Genomic DNA, 18,955 nt, shown 5'->3' on the forward strand with positions numbered 1-18,955 from the left:
CTCTTATGGTATATCCAACCTTCTAGCTAGGATAGCCATTATAAATACGGTTGCCTTAAACACACGCCAGTTAGCAACATATTCAGAGATGAGCTAGCAGTGACCGTTGACGCTAGACAGTTGCAGTTGTAGACCACGAACAGACAAGATAGAACAATAACACAACACGACCAAATGACAAACGCACATGTTGATATGACGAGATAGTACAAGGTATATTTACCTGGTACTAGATAGTACAAGGTATATTTACCTGGTACTATCCCGTCACATCAACATTCTCTTTCCTCCAGTTTTACTTTGCCAACTCGAAGTAGCTGGTAACTTTATGTAGCGGCAGATTTGGTCATGTTTCAAATCAAGTTCTCTGTATCTAACACGTAGATGCAACTGTTAACCAAATAAATTATGAAAACTGCATTTCTATTCTTTTTCATTTGTTTTCCGTTGGTGTCGGTCCAATACGCCTATCATCATCCTGCTACACGCGCCAACTTACACTGTATCATCAACAATATCACATTTCGCTACCCGAACTAGAAAATTGCTGTGACTAATCGTCATGTCTCTACTGGAATACAACCCAGCGGTGAATTTACTCTCGGTCGACATGGAATTCCAGGCAGCGATCCCTTCTACCGATCCTTTCCTTTCGTCGTCCAGCTCTTCGGAAAATGCAGACTTGCATTCGTTGGTGACGCAGCGGGCATCACAAATACAGGCCCTGATAGATCAGATACAAGCCCTAACCTTTGGTCTCCCCCATCAAAGTAGCAGCTAATCGCGTCGATTTGGTAGGCGGTCACGGAGCTCGAATTCTTCCCGTAATTCACAGGAAGCATGTTGGTACCACCGTACATTTTGAACACGGGTGCAGAAATAAACGACTCCGTGTTCGTTCTAAACATCTCGTTCCGGAAACAAATTAACCAGGAATTTAACGCGACGGAATTCCCTGGCTCTCACCAATAAAGTCGCCTGCTCTTCGTCAGTGATCGTGTAACAAGCACACACCCGACAACTTATATTGAACCATCAACAACATCACAATTCGCTACACATCCCGCTGCAGATAGCTTAGGCAGAAAAACTTTAAAACTTCAGAAATTTTGTCGAAGCCACCACCCAAAAGATGAGAGAGATGGATTCCCCTAGAATCTGATAAAAAACAAAGCAATAAAAAATCTCTACATAACATTGGTGGGACTAGAAAATTCTTGAAAGTATTATAAAGAAATGCAAAAATAAATAACAAATACAAACATAAAATTAACCAGTCTAAAAAAAAACAGAACGAAAGAAAAAAAAGGCTAAAGAAAATGAAGAGACAAAATCAAGTGAGAATCCTGAAATATATATTTCTTTATTGCCCACAAGGGGCTAAACATAAAGGGGACAACCAAAGACAGACAAATGGATTAAGTCGATTACATCGACCCCAGTGCGTAACTGGTACCTTATTTATCGACCCCAAAAGGATGAAAGGCAAAGTTAACCTCGGCGGTATTTGAACTCAGAACGTAAGGCCATACGAAAGAATCCTGAAATATACTGCAGAAAAAAAATTTCAGAGGAACACCACTTCGTTCGTGATCAATATGCTGCAAGTCTCTACAGAAAGGAAACAAGCTGGAATTAAGGTCAATAATGCCTCTAAAGTTCTTGGCTTAATGCAGAAACAGGAGGGTTGATTATAGTCGCTTAATACGCACAAATAACTACATCACTGAGAATCCTGAAATAACCCATCCTACCACCGAGATGATATCGACAGAATACTCCTACTCCATGCACAAAAGTTTGGTTTTGTTACAAATAGAAAGCTACAGCAAAATAACAATAGTTGAACTAGAAAATACTTAGAAGCGAAAGAGAATCAATAGGTTTACTATGGAAAGATGAAAGCATACAGTCTTTGCTTGTTTGTTTTGTTTTGTTTTTTCTTTAAATATAAGCAATTGATAAAATACAAACTGAAGACTAACTAACTACACAGAAATTAAAGATTTAGATGAAAATATAACGGCAACAGTTTTAAGACTTGACATAGAGGAGAAATAAACCAGAAAAAAAGTTAACTAATGGCTTAAAATTACTAGCCTAAACAAGCAGAAACATGAAGTCTGAGTTTAGTTGCACAGCAGCAATGTTAAACTACAGTGCAATGATAACTTTAAGTACAGACTACGCAGTCAATAAACAGATAATTAACTTCATCAGTTTTGACTACTCAGCCGTTGTAAAGATACAGTCGAGTCGATGTGTTTGTCGCAGGTTATATTGCTCGGTCGTTGTCATGTATCCTACTTGATATATGTTTGTAACGCTCTTTGTCCGTTTTCACAAAGATATTGCAAAGGCGATCACAAGCAAAGATTTGTAACGGTAGAGATTGTACAGTTGTAACGGGAGAAATTGATTAGTAAACAATTTTATGAAATGTTGATAGTCAGCAATTGTAACGGGAGAAATAATTTGTTATTATGATTGCATGTTGTAATATGTGAAAAAATAAAGTGCAAAAAGGGATCTTTTCACTTTGACCGACAGATTTTTAAAAATTTACTGGTAGAATGTGTTACATAAAACATCTTTTTCTCTTGGCTTTCTTGAGAAAATTCTGTAGTTTGTAAGCTATTTGTTGTTTAATTTCTTGCATTTCGGCAATTTCAACCAATCAATGACGTCTATTGAGGTGAATACAATTTCTTGCGGTGTCATATCAGTTACGTTCGTATGAATAAAAGATTATCGTTATTAAACTTTTATTAATAAACACATAATCTAAGTTCACAACATAAGCAGTTTTAATTTCCCTCTCTGTTGCACAGATACACACATTACATATTATATATTCGTTTAAGAAACAGATTGGGTTTATTTACATTTCTGAAGAAAAAGATACCCTTCCCCCACCCCTAACCCTAAAACAGATTGAAATGCGATAGATCGATACTAAGGTCATAATTATGGGTGGACACTAAATGAGGGAACGGTTTTGTTATCCAGCTCTATTTATGTGTGACCCCTAAGTTTATGGCCACACACGTGTATTTGTTTACATTTGAAGCTCGTCACTTTCTGCAAAATCTTTATTTTTTTTATATATGTGGGGTTATGGTTAGGATTAGGGTTAAGTTTAGTGGGGAAGGGTATCTTTTTCTCGTAAATAACAGTGACAAACTGATATGACACCGCAAGAAGTTGTTGTTGACAAACAACCGCAGAAATTGTATTTACCTCAATAGACGTCATTGATCGATTGAAATTGCCAAAATGCAAGAAATTAAACAACAAATAACTTACAAACTACAGAATTTTCTCAAGAAAGCCAAGAGAAAAAAATGTTTTATGTAACACATTCTACCAGTATACGAAGTTTAAAAGTGTTTAGTTACGTGGAAATTATTTTAAAAATATGCCGGTCAAAATGAAAAGATCCGCATAAAGTTTTAGGGAAATGTTTATTTACCGTTACGTTACAATACCTTGCCTCGACGGGCAGGTTTTGATACATCTAAAAGCATGCGAAGTAAAGTTTGTTTGTGTCCTCTTCATTGTTTAGTAGTAATTGCTGAGACAGATAGAATGATGTTGTAAGAGAACAGAATTAGAGCTAGAGAGAAGTGTTGTGTGTCGTCTGACAGAAACTTCATTTCTCCCTCTGACCAAGGTTCTAGCTGGTCAGCCAGACTTCTTCGTCACCGAAGTGGCTACTTGGTTGAGTCTTCACCGAAGTGGTGACTAACTGATTTTTGCTTGGGATGTGCTGATTTATATATTCAGAAGGATAGATATATCATTGAGAACAACAGATTTAGTTGGTGGTCTTGTCATCTCTATGCTAGCTTTTGGAGAAGTAGAAGAGGTTAGAAAGGGTCAAGTAGTGAAGACATTATTTCGGCCTAGCTAAAGGCATCTGCAAAATGTAAAACTGCTGTCACAAAAAACCCAAACATTGTTCCATCGTGGGAAAAGTTCTGTAGCAGTGTTAATTTAAATTTGGCTGTGGTGGATCGAATCCACTTCATGCATGCAAGATTCGCTACAGATTCAATGTTAGTGCCAATATCTCTGGTTGTGATCATTATAATTTTTCCTATGTATTGCGTCAGGACCCAATAAGTAGGCCTATAGCACACGGCCTGTACTTGCTTCTTCGCCTCATTATTTTAAACATAAGGCGCATTCTAACAAATGTCTGTTTCAGTCAAGAGATTAAACATCTTTCCATACATCGGCTACAACCATCTCTCGGTTTATTTTCGAGAATATATGGAAATTTCCCTGCCGCTAATTCAAAAGTAGATATGCCACCCCACCCCCCTGTCAGCCTTGCAAGCGAAAATTGAGTAAGATGCCATTTTCTAACATACCTTATCTCTTTCGTCTCTTTTTCTTTTCTTTTTTTTTTTGTGGTCCACCCCATATCGAGGAATTCTTTATGATCTTCGACTGTTACAAAAAAATTGTTGCTTTTGATATTGCTCACTCTGCTGGTTTGTAAATGAAAATTATTGTTTCAACACTTATTTTCTGTTCATTATCGAACATCTACATAATCAGTCTATGTAGTTTTCAGTTTTTGTTTAAAAAAATAACTGTTTTGATGTTGCACAATAGCTACAGGGCCTGTTTGTTTTACCCTGACTGTGCTCCGTTACTTTGAGTAAGATACTGGCGATTGTTTGTTGATACTTAAATAATACGAGAGCAGTTGCCAGGCATTTAGTAAAGGAGATAATTGACGGATAGCTGATGTGGTGGCAGACGATAAGGAAGCTAAGAGACGCGCAACAAACGAGATTAGAAACATGCAATAGAGAAGATAAGAGCAAAACAACATCACAATTAACTGACAGCAAGTTTGGGTATTATAAAAGACAGAGAATGCGGTAAGAGAGAGACATCAGAATAAATAATAAATAGTATATAGAAAGGATAGATTACTGTACAAACTGAAAATTACTACGTTGTTTTGTTGTCATGTAGAATGACGAAGTAACGCCTTTTCGAGTAATAAATTGCCCTCTGATAGTTTCCAGTGCCGACGAAAATGTTTCAACTTATTGACTAAAGATTTGGAATAGATCAGATCAACGGTAAAGCAAAGATGTTTACCTGTCTTATGAGTGCTGCACAGTCAAACGGGTGTCTGGAGGTATCAGCATGTAGTACATTATTTATGGTTCCTAGATACAGATATTTGATGCTTACGAAATAAGTAAATATAAGACAAACAAGTAACACGATGAAAATAAATCTGTTCCTCGGGAGGCAAAGGCGTAACTTTAAACTGAGAAGAAAAAAAAAGAAAAATATAAGGCGAAAATGCAATAAAAAGAAAAGATATTTAATTAATTTTCAATCAACTTGGAAAATAAAACTAGTAAGACATTTCATTCGTAGAATAACTATATTTATATTTACTTATTTAGGTAAATAAATAATTCAATGCGTTAAATATTTTTTACATAAACAAGTATAATGGGTTCACCTACATGTCCGTTTGGGTGTAATCGATACCAATCTTCGAGCACTTTTATAAGTAGGTAACATCAGGCTTGGTCTTGCACATGCGCACTTGTTAGATATTTCACGCTTCAAAGTATTTCAAAAAGAACTTTCGACAAGTTGTATTTTATATGCTTGGTATCTCACCGAAACCGGAGAACCATAGCGAACATAATCGACATTTTATGCTTTTTTTATTCTAAAATAAGGCAAGAAAATGGCGGAAACTTGCGGTAAGACAGACGCTGTGTATGGACAGAATCTTGTTACGGGACGTGTGTACCACTTTTCAGCACTAAATTAGTGTATTTATTTTTGCATTCAAAGGCTGTCTGCACTGATCCCAAGCCTCTGCCTCTACCTCTTCTTATGTGTGTCAGATGAATTGTATTTTAGATTGTGATAAATAATTAATAATTATAATGAAAATATTAAAAAATTGAAATAATTATGTCAGACAAATTTACATGCTCCATGAAAATATATAACTACGGTAAATGTGTGTGTGTGTTTGTGTGTTTGTGTGTGTACAGAAAGCAAGTACTCACCTTAATCCGTGCGAACAAAGAGAGAGTTTCATTGTGATGAAAATACCTTATGCGATTTTTACCTGCAAGCAGAGAAGACTTAAAGTATCAATTTATAAAAGTGAAAAAAACTTAGGCAAATAATTTTGATTTATGGAAACCTAAGCAATTATTTTTAATTACCTGACTGACGAGTGATACGGCTTCCCATTTAAACTTCTGTATTTTATAGGGGTTTTTTTTACTCCAAAATGGGGCTTAACTTCAAGAGGAATCTTATCTCCAGGGGCTTTAATTTTGCTCAGATTGTTTTCAAATTTGATGTATCGATGTAGTTCTGAATGGTGCTTACGCTCAACTTATCTTGTAAGTTAAAAAATTTTATGTTATTTTGAATTAAAGTTTGGAAAATTTGGATAATTTTAGCCAATCAACAGACAGCGAGGCATTAACAGCTAGTTCCCATGACAACTGCACATTGTGTTGATTCTTTACACTACGTGATTCACTTCACCCACACATCTTGTTTGTGTATATCACTGTTACTTTTTTAATTTTTCTGGAAAATTTATATTTATCAATTAGGATTTTATTGTAGATATTTTTCGTCGAGTGGCTTAGTATTTTACCTATTTTTCATATATATTTTACTTATATTTCGTGAAGTTTTTCTGTGTTTACTGTTGCTTGGAATGACCGCATCCACTTTCAAGCCAGTTTATTCTATCACTCTAGAGGAGATTTTGAAAACGGAGATGGATGCAGTAAAATATTTGTAAGAAAAGGGTTTTATCCCTAAAAAAAAAAAAAAGAGGTGCAGTAAATCTAGGCACAGCATGAGTAAGAAAGTGAGGCGGACCGTTACCACACCCACTTCCGTTTTTTTTTCTACAGAAACCCCATTTACCCGTTTTTGGCTACGGAGATTCCGAATCTCTAAAAAAATTGGCATTTCAAAATTTCTTCCTTTTTTACTTTTTTCAGAATTAATTTTTTTTATCATTTAATTCTGTGAAATACATGGAAAAATACGGAGATTATGATTCTGAAAATAAATTTGTTTTTTATTTTTCAAAAAAAAAAAATAATAATTAACACCACCCCATCCCACCCCTCGCGAATGTACGGCATATACAGGATGTTTTAAAACACTTTCGGTCATTGCGGATGGGTGGAGGTTTTCCAACCCACGCATTAAACAGGCCTTCTTTCTACATGCTAGGAATAACAGCCAAATCTCCGACGAACTCTACATACTTTATAGGTATTGCTACATAAGTGTCCCCCTCTCGACGAATTTGTTTCCTCATAACTTTCAGAAAAATGGATATTTTTTTAATAAAATTTTCTACATATATTCTTCATACGGTGTAGATTCCGATTATATCGGAATTTTTTTGGAAAAAAGTTTCCGAACAGTGTGGAGAGGAGTTTCAAATAATTCTCATATTGGCTTTTTTTCTTTTGCACAATTTTCTGCATATATGTTTCAGATAGTGTAGGTTTTCATTATATAGGAATTTATTGGGGACAAAACATGCGATAAAATAACGAAAATACAGGAGACAGATGCGATAAAAAATTGAAAGAAATATATAAACCAATCTATTCACCTTTCTGCAAAGATATCTTTCAGAGAAATTTCCAGGGATAAAATGTGACAGAAAGTGAAATTAAAGTGTTCATTTTTTTTTTATACAACTGAAAGTGATTTTTTTTCTAAAAAATGAAACTTGAAATTAAAAAAAATATATGAATCGCGCATTTCTGTGAGTTCAAAATCTATATTGCTTAGCTATTTGAACAAGTAAATGATAAAACTTTCTATTGGAGTACTTCTTTTTGTCCAACTCGACACCACCCGATACGCTTGGAAAAAATTGGCATTTCAAAATTTCATTTCCCACCCCTCCAAATTTCTTCCTTTTTCACTTTTTTCAGAATTAATTTTTTTTATCTTTTACTTCTGTGAAATACATGGGAAAATACGGAGATTATGATTCTGAAAATAAATTTGTTTTTTATTTTTCAATTAAAAAAAATAATAATTAACACCACCCCATCCCACCCCTCGCGAATGTACGGCATATACAGGTTGTTTTAAAACACTTTCGGTCATTGCGGATGGGTGGAGGTTTTCCAACCCTCGCATTAAACAGGCCTTCTTTCTACATGCTAGGAATAACAGCCAAATCTCCGACGAACTCTACATACTTTATAGGTATTGCTACATAAGTGTCCCCCTCTCGCCGAATTTGTTTCCTCATAACTTTCAGAAAAATGGATATTTTTTAAATAAAATTTTCTACATATATTCTTCATACGGTGTAGATTCCGATTATATCGGAATTTTTTTTGGAAAAAAATTTCCGAACAGTGTGGAGAGGAGTTTCAAATAATTCTCATATAGGCTTTTTTTCTTTTGCACAATTTTCTGCATATATGTTTCAGATAGTGTAGGTTTTCATTATATGGGAATTTATTGGGGACAAAAAATGCGATAAAATAACGAAAATACAGGAGACAGATGCGATAAAATAATGAAAGAAATATATAAACCAATCTATTCACCTTTCTGCAAAGATATCTTTCAGAGAAATTTCCGGGGATAAAATGTGACAGAAAGGGAAATGAAAGTGTTCATTTTTTTTTTTGGTCATTGGTTATTGCTGATACGATGTGTATGAATGAATACAGAACGAAAGAGTGAAGTAGTGGCTGGACTCCAGAGAATGTTCTTGAGCAAAGGCTATGACAAACCACTATTCGTGTGCTGCCAACATCATACCTTGAACAGAATCCTGCACATTGTTATGGATGAGGAGCTAGCAGGTGCAAGCAATTTACCCAACACTGAATATTTTCTTGTCAAAGAACTCATGACAAGTTACGAATAGTTCCAAGTCGCCTTCCAGAATGGAACTCATGTCATTGAAGATCAAGCTGGTTGTAGAGATGATATGGAGTTTCTGTTCCGCTTAACCCGTGCCTTCATGTTCTTCCATGAAATGGGAGACGTACCTTTTATCAAGTTTCAGAAAATTCCGAACATCAATGATCCCAGATGGAATTCGCGAGCAATCTTAGGCCTTCTTGGATTTTTCCTCATGCCACATGTGAGAGATTGCAGATGGTCTACCAGTACATCTGATAAGACTGGGCGGACCACTGGTTCAGTGACCAAGTGTATAGGTCTGAAGATTATGCAGAGCTACCGCAAGCCTTACCACCCTACAAGACTGCAGTGAAATGCTTGGCAAATCACTATGTTTCAAACTCTCACAACAGCAACAACAGATATGGTGGCCAATGTTTACTCACAAGATTATGCAGCAATACAAAACGGTGATGCAATACTTGCAATGTAATGGTTCCAAACAGGTGGTGAGAAAATAACGAGAAATTGGTAATTACTCATTTTGCCCCAGTTACTCTTTTACTCTTTTACTTGTTTCAGTCATGTGAGTGTGGTCATGCTGGAGCACCGCCATTAGTCGAGAAAATCGACCCAAGGACTTTATTCTTTGTAAACCTAGCACTTATTCTATCGGTCTATTTTGCCAAACCGCTAAGTTACGGGGACGTAAATACACCGGCATCGGTTGTAAAGCGATGTTGGGGGACAAACACAGACACACAAACATATACAAACACAAACATATATATATATGCATATATACGACGGGCTTCTTTCAGTTTCCGTCTACCAAATCCCCTCACAAGGCTTTGGTCAGACCGAGACTACAGTAGAAGACCTTGCCTAAGGTGCCACGCAGTGTGACTGAACCCGGAACCATTTGGTTCGTAAGCAAGCTACTTACCACACAGCCACTCCTACGCCTATGTTACCATTTTGCCCCATTCCCTTATAGTAATTTCGAGTATTTGACAAAATGGTTAAAAATACTGAGAGAAAAAAAAAAGAAAGAAAGAAAAAGATTCAATTTAACGAAAAAAGTTAACGTAAGTGCAATAATTCTAAAGCCGAAAAAATGCTTTGAGATGTTGAGGTGTACTTTTATAATTACAAATAAATTCAAAACTTATATTTTGGAACATATTGATTACTTACTTGCTCTTTCGTAAAACAAGACCAGTTTTCAACGCCTCACTGAAATAATGAAGTTTACGTGTTTACGAGTAGCAATATTTGTTTGGAGGGGGCTGCGCGCGCGCTTTTAACTGCAAGCGGTTAATCTAAGGTCATCGTTAAGTTATGCGTTGATGAGAGGACTTTGAACAAGAAACAATCAATAGCTTCTTTGCATTAATCTTTTTATCCCCCTTTATATACATTCATACTCTCTCTCTCTCTCTCTCTCTCTCTCTCACACACACACACACACACACACACACATAAACACATACACAAACACAAACACACACAAGCACACACGCATACTCTCACAGATACATTTTAAAGACAGTTTTGTCGTTTTTCTTTCCTCTGTCGTTGTTCCATAAACAGCTACAATTAATTTCCAATAGAATTGCAGCCGCTTTTGGGACTGGGTAGCAAACCACTTTTTATCTGAGTGAATTTGCTTCGCTAATGTGAAGAAATCTATTGTTATTTATCAAAGAAGAGGATCCATTACATTTCTTAAGATATGTTTATACATTGAAAGAGATCCTCTGCATGCAAGATTGCTAGGAAGTGGGACCTCCCTCTATTGAGTTTCCCAAACCCTTCAAAGCAGGTCGTCCGATATCGAAGGCACCCGAGCCAATTGTTGTGACTTGTCAGACAGTACAAACCCGCGGTACACTCAATATCTTCAATCTACAACATCACAATATTGGATATTGTGGGACGTCTTCAATAATAATAATAATAATAATAATGATAAGAATATCAAATGATATGAATGTTGTGAGTAAAAAAGGTTGAAAAAATCATCAAGTACTCCGAATTGAAAGTGGAAGTGGCAAGACTGTATGAAATGCGAGAAGGTAATGTAAAAGTGATACCAGTGGTGATCGGAGCGTTAGGCTCAATCCCATTGAAACTTCAAGACTTCTTAAGGCAACTGAAAATCCCATGCAAGATTGATATCTTGCAAAAAGCAGCCTTATTAAGCACAGAACACATCTTAAGATAAGTACTATTTGTCTGAGGTCTTTGTTGTTACTTGACAGATGACTAAAGACTCTGGTGCATTTTTATCTACACTGCGTTACGAAGGAATAATAATAATAATAATAATAATAATAATAATAATAATAATAATAATAATAATAATAATAATATTAGCTGCTCAAGACCAAAGCTTATTAACCCGGAACTACCAAGCCAATGTGATAAAAAATGGAGCTGACCCAAAATGCAGATTCTGTAACTATGAGATTGAAACAATAGACCACCTAATCTGCACCTGCAGAATATAAAGCAAGACATGACAGAGTCGGCCAGTATTTACATTGGACAATATGTCGGTATTATAAAATCAAAACCGCTGACAAATGGTATAAACACCATCCTGAAGCTGTGACTGAGAGAGAAAATGTGTCGATTCTATGGGACTTTCCCGTACAGACCGACAAGACTATAAAAGCTAATAAACCGATATTATTATAAAAGATCAGACAAAAACGATGTGTTTATTAATTGACATGAGTATCCATTGCGATCACAATATAGCGGCGAAAGAATTTGACAAGATTAGTAAATATAAAGTTGTATTGGCCATTGCCTTTCTCTTGGACAGAAATTGAAAAAATGTGGCATCTCAAGGCGACTACAGTACAAGTGATTGTAGGATCTCTAGGAATGATAAAAAAAGGTACTGAAACCTATTTGAAAATGATTCCAGGCTTACCATCCCTACATGAAGTGCAAAAAATCGTATTTACTGGAACGGCTCATGTACTGAGAAGAGCATTATCGCTGTGAAAACAACATCCATCCATGAATCTATTTATTTATTAATTTTTAAATACATATTTTATCTGTGAATTTGCGTGTGTAATCTGGGAATACATACAATGAGCTTCTCTATCCTAGGTGTATGGAAAACACTCGGCGAGAAACGGAAGAAAATTTGAAGGAAGAAGGAAAAAGCATAATAATAATAATGATAATAATAATAATAATAATAATAATAATAATAATAATAATAATAATAATAATAATAATAATAATGATAATAATAATAGTAATTCATTCTACTTGAAACATAAGGCCTCAAATTTGATGGAATGGATTAAGTCGATTACATCGACTCCAGTGCGTAACTGGTACTTATTTAACCGACCCCGATTGACAAAGTCGACCTCGGCGGAAATAATAATGATAAAAGGGTAAAGGATAAAAAAACCCTATCGATCACGAATGACCATGAGATTATGCCGAGAAAGTTCTCCTCCGTGGCACAAGTCCGGCCAAGGTTATTTTGTGGAAGACCAGCTGTCACCTATGCATATCAGCCTCCTCTCTCCACACCACTCATGCTGTCCAAGAGAAAGGCAATGGCCAATACAACTTGGCACCAGTGACACCGCAACTCATTTCTACAACTGAGTGAACTGGAGCAACGTGATTTAAAGCATCTTGCTCAAAAACACAACGCACAGCCCGGTCCACGAATCAAGCTCACAACCTCGCGACTATGAGCCGACGATCTACCCACTGAGCCATGCGCAAAATATGAAAACTATGAAGTGAAAGTAGTAGTGTATCACACAGATGATGAGGGTGTGAATTATTATTACATCAAATGGAAAGGCTGGAGTAGTGAATTCAATACATGGGAACCTGAATCTAACCTGGAATGTCACGCATTGATCGACGAGTACCACAGGAAAACAGCAACTTTGAAGTTAAGCAAAAGATCCGCGTGGAAGGGCTTTTCGACAAACCGTTCCGATCTCTTGTCCTCGAACGGATCACATCGATGCAGATTATGTTGCCAACCACGTTGAAGCACGGCGGAGCGAGCAACATCATCAAAGGGCCATGATGTATAAAGATCGCAAACCGAGGCGCATTTGACACAATAACTATAGCACCAAGAGCAAACTCTATAAATAGACAAAGCACGTGATGCTGATGGCTCTTAAGGGAATGGCAGGACAAGTCTATGTTGATCCTTCGTCCATATCCGTTAAGAACTAAGTCGATCTGGAAGGACCAAACGATAAATTTGGATACATTAATGACTATAATAATAATAATAATAATTTCTTTACTACCCAGAACATAACGACAGACGAAATACGGCTACGCATTTCGACCAGCGTGCACATTCACACATCCCATTCTCAACACAACCATGCTAGTCGGAGAAAGAAAACGAGGAGGTCAGCAGTTTTAAAATATGGAACTGGAACCAGTGTTGAAGGTGCTGCGTTCCACAGACATCCTATTGAGCAGAAGGATGGACCCGTTTGTCAACTGATTTTGCAAACTAAATTAAATGGGAGGAATGAACATAATTTCATGTGCAAGTGTCTTCTTGAAATATGTGGCAGTAGTACTACAATAACTACCCTAAAGTCCAACCCCTCCTCAAAGCGGTAGGGTGATGTAAACGGGCAGTGTCAGAGCTATGCCGTCGGGAACGTCGGTTCCTAGTAGGGCCACCCAAGGCGGATTGGTCTGGCACCGAGCGGTATTAGGTCCGCAGCCTGGCCAACGAGGCTCTGGTGAAAATTCCAAGAGGCGTCTGATCGGCAACCGGCGGCTCGAGGTCGTTCTGAACCTGTGTCTTTGGAGACAGGGCGTCCCGTCACTCGGGATATGCATGCGGGATGTCGGGGACCGCTTGTGAATTCAATATTCCCACGAAACTTCTTCTATGAATCCTATGGAACCGCGAATGGCTCGCTATCTCCAGTGACCTCGCACAGGACCGTCGAGCGTGTGTCACCATGGTTCGTGATGCCGTCAGGACCAGAGAAGAAGCCGGCTCAACCCACCCTGGGTGAACACCGTCACAAGTAAAAGTACAAGTAAGTACAAGTAAGAAAAGCGACCTGAAACGGAGGCCTTGAAAAGTGCAGCAATGGAACAAGCATTAAGAACTAGTTACTTCAAGCACAAAATTGTGTGTGTGTGTGTGTGTGTGTGTGTGTGTGTGTGTGTGTGTGTGTGTGTGGTGTGTGTGTGTGTGTGTGTGTGTGTGTGTGTTTGTTTGTGTATGTGTGTGTACTATATATAGTAAACATTTATCTGAAACAAGTGAATTTGGCCCTGAAATTTGGCGTGAAGAATTACATCACTACACCAAATCTGAAAATTTTCACTTTATTTTGAAATTTCAAAAGTGCAGCCAAACAGAAAAGAAAGACAGACAGGCACACAGACAGACAGACAGACAGGCAGACAGATAGGCAGATAGACACGTGTGCGCACACACACACATTTTATTCATCATCCGTAGTGTTGCCAAGTGAGTAGAATATGCTTTGCTAAAGAGTTCTAATAAGGCCGAAACATACCCATTACTATCACCAATTGGTTTTATAGGCTAAATCCACTCTAATCTGCGTTGTGCATATGGTCAGAATATTTCAAGCGACAGATCTTATAGTTACTATTGAGTAATTTTTCTAGATTTTAAAATCCCTAAGAGTTTTGTTTACTAATTACTAGGATAGTCTCACTTGGTCCAATTTTTTCAACTCATTATGTTATATATGCCAAAGATAGTGAGCTGGCAGAATCCTTAGCACACGTAGAAATGTACCGAGAGGCATTTCTTCTGACCTTTCACGTTTTCTGTTCAAATCCCACTAAGGTCGACTTTGCTTGTATCCTTTCGGGGGCAATAAAATAAGTACCAGCTGAGCACTGGTGTAGCACTGAAATCGATGTAACTGACTTGCGGACTTTCCCCAAAATTCAAGCGATATGCGTATGATAGGTAGACTTATCTTAGATATGCGAGATCCTGCTGTTTAGAAATACGATTCAATGAAGATGTTTTGAGGCGATCGAGGTGCAAGAAATAAGTTAAATCTCAATCAATTCATACCTCTTCGCATATGAAAAGAGACCGATAGAATAAGTAGGTTTCCTTACAAAGAATAAGTCCTGAGGTCGATTTACATATCTATATAGGGGTAAACGTATATATATTCATACACGCACGCACACATACACACAAATTATACTGACAAGTTCAAGTCTCACCACTGTCGAGTTTATTTTTTCATCTTTCAGAAGTCGGTAAAATAAAATGCCAGTGAAATTCTGGAATAGCCAATGTAATCAACTCCCCTCAAGAAAATCTGTAATCCTTGTACCTATATAAGGAATCATTATAGATACATGTCTGAGAAATTTGATCCATTATTCTTTATTGAAAAGAAAGAAAGAAAGAAAGAAAGAAAGAAAGAAAGAAAGAAAGAAAGAAAGAAAAAACAGAAAGAAATTATTAGTTTTAATATTCCCCAACATTTCAGTTTTGCTTCTTGGATAAATTTCATAGTTTCCAGTTTCAGGCGAATGGCGTCAGTGATATATATGGCTGAAATGAAGTTAAGTTCAGTTCAGGAAGTAGAAATTATAAGGTCAGGACGTAGTGAGTCCTCACAGCATTTTCGAGAAATAATGACGTATTTAGGTTAAGGCTAAGGGCAATTTTTTTTTTCTTCTTTTAGGAATTAGAAGTATCAAATGTACTGCTGCTGATTTTTATGACCTCAAAGACAACATGGAGGTCGTTGTTGTTTAACCTCAACTAAGCTGGTCCTGCAGATTTCTACGATCAAAGATTATAATAATAATGAACTTCCTATCTTCGCTTTTTTTCTTTTTTATTTACTATACATTTGATCACATGGCATATTGCTTCTTCCCCTTCCCCATTCTGTTTCTTCTTAATATTCCGAAAAAAAAAAAAAGTCTTAAATGAAATTTTGCAGAAATGTTTTGGATAGTGTAAGGAAAAAATTTTTTGGGGTGGCGTTTCGGATCATTCCTTCCCACTCCTTCTACTTAGGTTTTATCTGCGGTTGAGTTTTATCTGAGGGAAATTTTACTGCAGGTCTAATCATTGCATACCTGTCTCTACGTGGCACTTGGGCAAGTGTCTTCTACTTGTTTTTTTTTTTGTGTATGTGTGTGCGTGTGAAGTATGTATGACTTCATTGGAAATAACAAGACAATGCGTGGAAACCGCAAAAACAAAATTGATGTCCTGCGAAAGCGGAACGAATACGAACATGTTTTAAAAGTCCAAAAATATCGTTAATATTTTTATTGGGCGACGAAATTCATCGATTTAAGAGATATAGCTGTTATTTCTAGCACCTGCAGAAGAGAGAAGACAGGAGTGATGGATGAATAGCACGTGTGCGTGTGTATGTGTGTGCTGTTTACTTAGACGCAGCAAATGAATTTAGGTCAAATGCTGGGATTTCATTGGTTAAAATTCGAAGAATTAAACTACGTAAAAGTTACAAAATACAATTTTCTCAAAAAATCTAGCTGAAATTAATGTTTTCTTTTGACACATTCTACCAGTATACGAAGTTTCAAATTGTTTAGTTAACTAGAAAATTCTGTCCATCTTCTAGAAAAGATCCATGATTATATTCTTATATTTTGGTTTTATATTTTGAAAGTGTCTAAAATGTGTTTTCCTGAAGTTTTACTTAGCTGTGTGAAATTAAGGTGTGCTTTGTTTGTAAGTTTGTTCAAGTTATTTATTAGAGTTATTTGTTGAAGCTAATTGCTTGTTGAAGACCTATTCTTATTGCTTTTGAAAGTAACCTGCCTCAAATTGCCCAGTGAGGAGAAATTATAATTGTTGAACTTTAACATTTCTGTGCGGCGTCAAGCCAATTTAAGTGGTTCGGCGTTGGCCGTTTTCCGTGACTCGATCGAGTCTGGAAGTTTTACACTGAAACTGTCACCAGTATCATCGGTGGAATCACCATTGTCTCAAACTATGCAAACACCAGTCACGTCGCCACAAAATAAGCAACGAAAAATACTAGGATTAGCCAGCACCTCAGCTTCATAGACGACTCCCTTGGTTTCGCAATGGGCATCTGTTGTAGTCCCGGCATGATTATCCCGCCTCCGCTCGTGGTCTAGGGATGCTAACTAGAATGCTCTTGATATGGGTCGCCCATCTAAATGAAACTCTGATGCTGTGCCTATTAAAAGTATGTCCATACCTATGTGAACTTGTGAAGTGTTTATCTACTAGTTTAAGGAGCATCCTATCTACACACGTTTTTACGTTAAAGGAGAAGTAAGTGGGGGAACCAAATGATATTTCTGCGGCGCTTCCTTCCTTCTGTGGGTGTTATGGCCCGGAATGTAGGGGATGCGATCCTTAACTCCGCTAGAAGCTAGTGATTCGTTATAGGTGGGAGGTACTGTATCAAAAATCTCTTGGCTAGAAGAAAGCTTCGTGATCCTCTTGCTAACACCCTTCATCAAGTTTTTGAACATATATATATGCAGGTGGGCGTGTCGATGTACATGTTGATGTGTGTTGATGGCTTGTGGTAGGGCGTGTATGCACCGGAGCCCAAGTCGAGCTTAACGTCTAAGAAGCCTGCGGTGGTGAGATTTGTCTCCATGGTAATTTTCAGAAACATGGAGCCAAGGGTGCTAATTAGATCTTTCCTAAGCCTCTCTAGGTGTGTCCGTTGGTTCCTCTAGAATGTGTGTATGTGTATGTATATGAGTGCGTGTGCGTGTATATGTGCGCGTTTGTGTGTGTGTGTGTATGTGTGTGTGTGTGTGTGTGTATTTATATATAATCATGATCTTTAGTTACTTTGTATTTTTCTTTTCAGATTAGATAGGTAGGTAGGTAGGTAGGTAGTTGTGAAATTTATCTTAGATTTTATATTACATGCAATTATGATAGATAGAAGAGATCTAATCGGAATTGATCTCATTTGTGATCTAATGGATTTGCCTCTTTTTCCATCAATTTTAACCTCAAATTTTGCATCGCTACGTGCTATCCAATATCATGGGCCAGTTCGCCGTTAGGTTTAGCCTCTATAAACAATACCTATTGGACATTGTTACCACCATGCCACAAGTCTTATTTGCCTTACTTTTAATTAATTCTTTCTGGTCTAATCCATGGATTGTTCGAATACCTCAGACAAGTTTCATTTCTATCACTTCCTATGATGTTTTCTAACTGTTCTTGGTATCCATTCTTGCTCGGATTCTCTTCTTTTTCTTGCGTCTAGAACGGCTTTTATATGCTAATAAGTGCATATTTGTAAATGTGCAAGATAATATAGAATTAGCAAAGAATAATGTAGAATTAGCTATCACCTTGGAATATTTCTGTCGATGGCCTAATTCTATTAGTGACTATAGAAGTAACTTCAGTTGTTGCCGCTAGTTGTGTGGACCATGTTATTGTCAATCTCTTAAAGATATCGACTAATTGGCTATAGCAGATAGAACCTTAGTACGGTGTAGTAGTAAATCTATGAATGAAGGAATCATCTTTTCTCACTATATGGGCAGTAGACTTTTGGTGGTTCTGCTTCGCTTCTTTAAAGATAGATTTGTTGAAGAAGAGCTGTTCAGCACAGACTCCCACTTCTTTTCCCTCCTATTTGCGCATCAGTCGCCACACTGTTTGTTTTGCAATTAAGTAACCAGTGTACAGCTCATACTGAACATTTAACATGGTATGAGTCCTGTAATTTTAGGTATTGTGTGTTGACCATGTAAGTGTCAACCCCTTCGGCACCTCATCGTTCATTATTCGTTTGAATAGGCTGACGACAGTTTCCCTATAGAACTTGATCCCTATAGAACTTTTCTATAACAGGAAATAACTACCAAGTTTCTCCCTAGTAATTTTTCCATTTCGTAGTTCTGCAACAACCGTCAGGTGAGTTTCATTGCAGATATTACGTTTTGGAAAAGACGTTTGCATAGTACTCACTCCGTATTCATTTAACCACATAGCATCGCGGTT

At 37.1% G+C, this 18,955-nt stretch overlaps 1 protein-coding gene across 2 annotated transcripts in view; it reads right to left on the reverse strand.

The window, feature by feature from the left end:
- Window positions 1-18,955, reverse strand: part of LOC115216680 (N-acetyllactosaminide beta-1,6-N-acetylglucosaminyl-transferase-like) — an 82,317-nt gene that overhangs the window by 13,556 nt on the left and 49,806 nt on the right. The window contains exons 2-4 of one of the 2 annotated variants that reach the window (XM_029786188.2): window positions 10,114-10,152; window positions 6,063-6,124; window positions 5,122-5,296 (exon numbers count right to left, since the gene is read on the reverse strand). In XM_029786188.2, the coding sequence (XP_029642048.1) occupies window positions 5,122-5,296; window positions 6,063-6,094 (207 nt within the window). In that variant the 5' untranslated portion in view covers window positions 6,095-6,124; window positions 10,114-10,152. The remainder of the gene's footprint in view (window positions 1-5,121; window positions 5,297-6,062; window positions 6,125-10,113; window positions 10,153-18,955) is intronic. The other variant, XM_036506703.1, reaches the window with a different exon arrangement.

Source organism: Octopus sinensis, linkage group LG10, assembly GCF_006345805.1.
Source record: "Octopus sinensis linkage group LG10, ASM634580v1, whole genome shotgun sequence".
In the NCBI taxonomy this organism is placed as follows: Eukaryota; Metazoa; Mollusca; class Cephalopoda; order Octopoda; family Octopodidae; genus Octopus; species Octopus sinensis.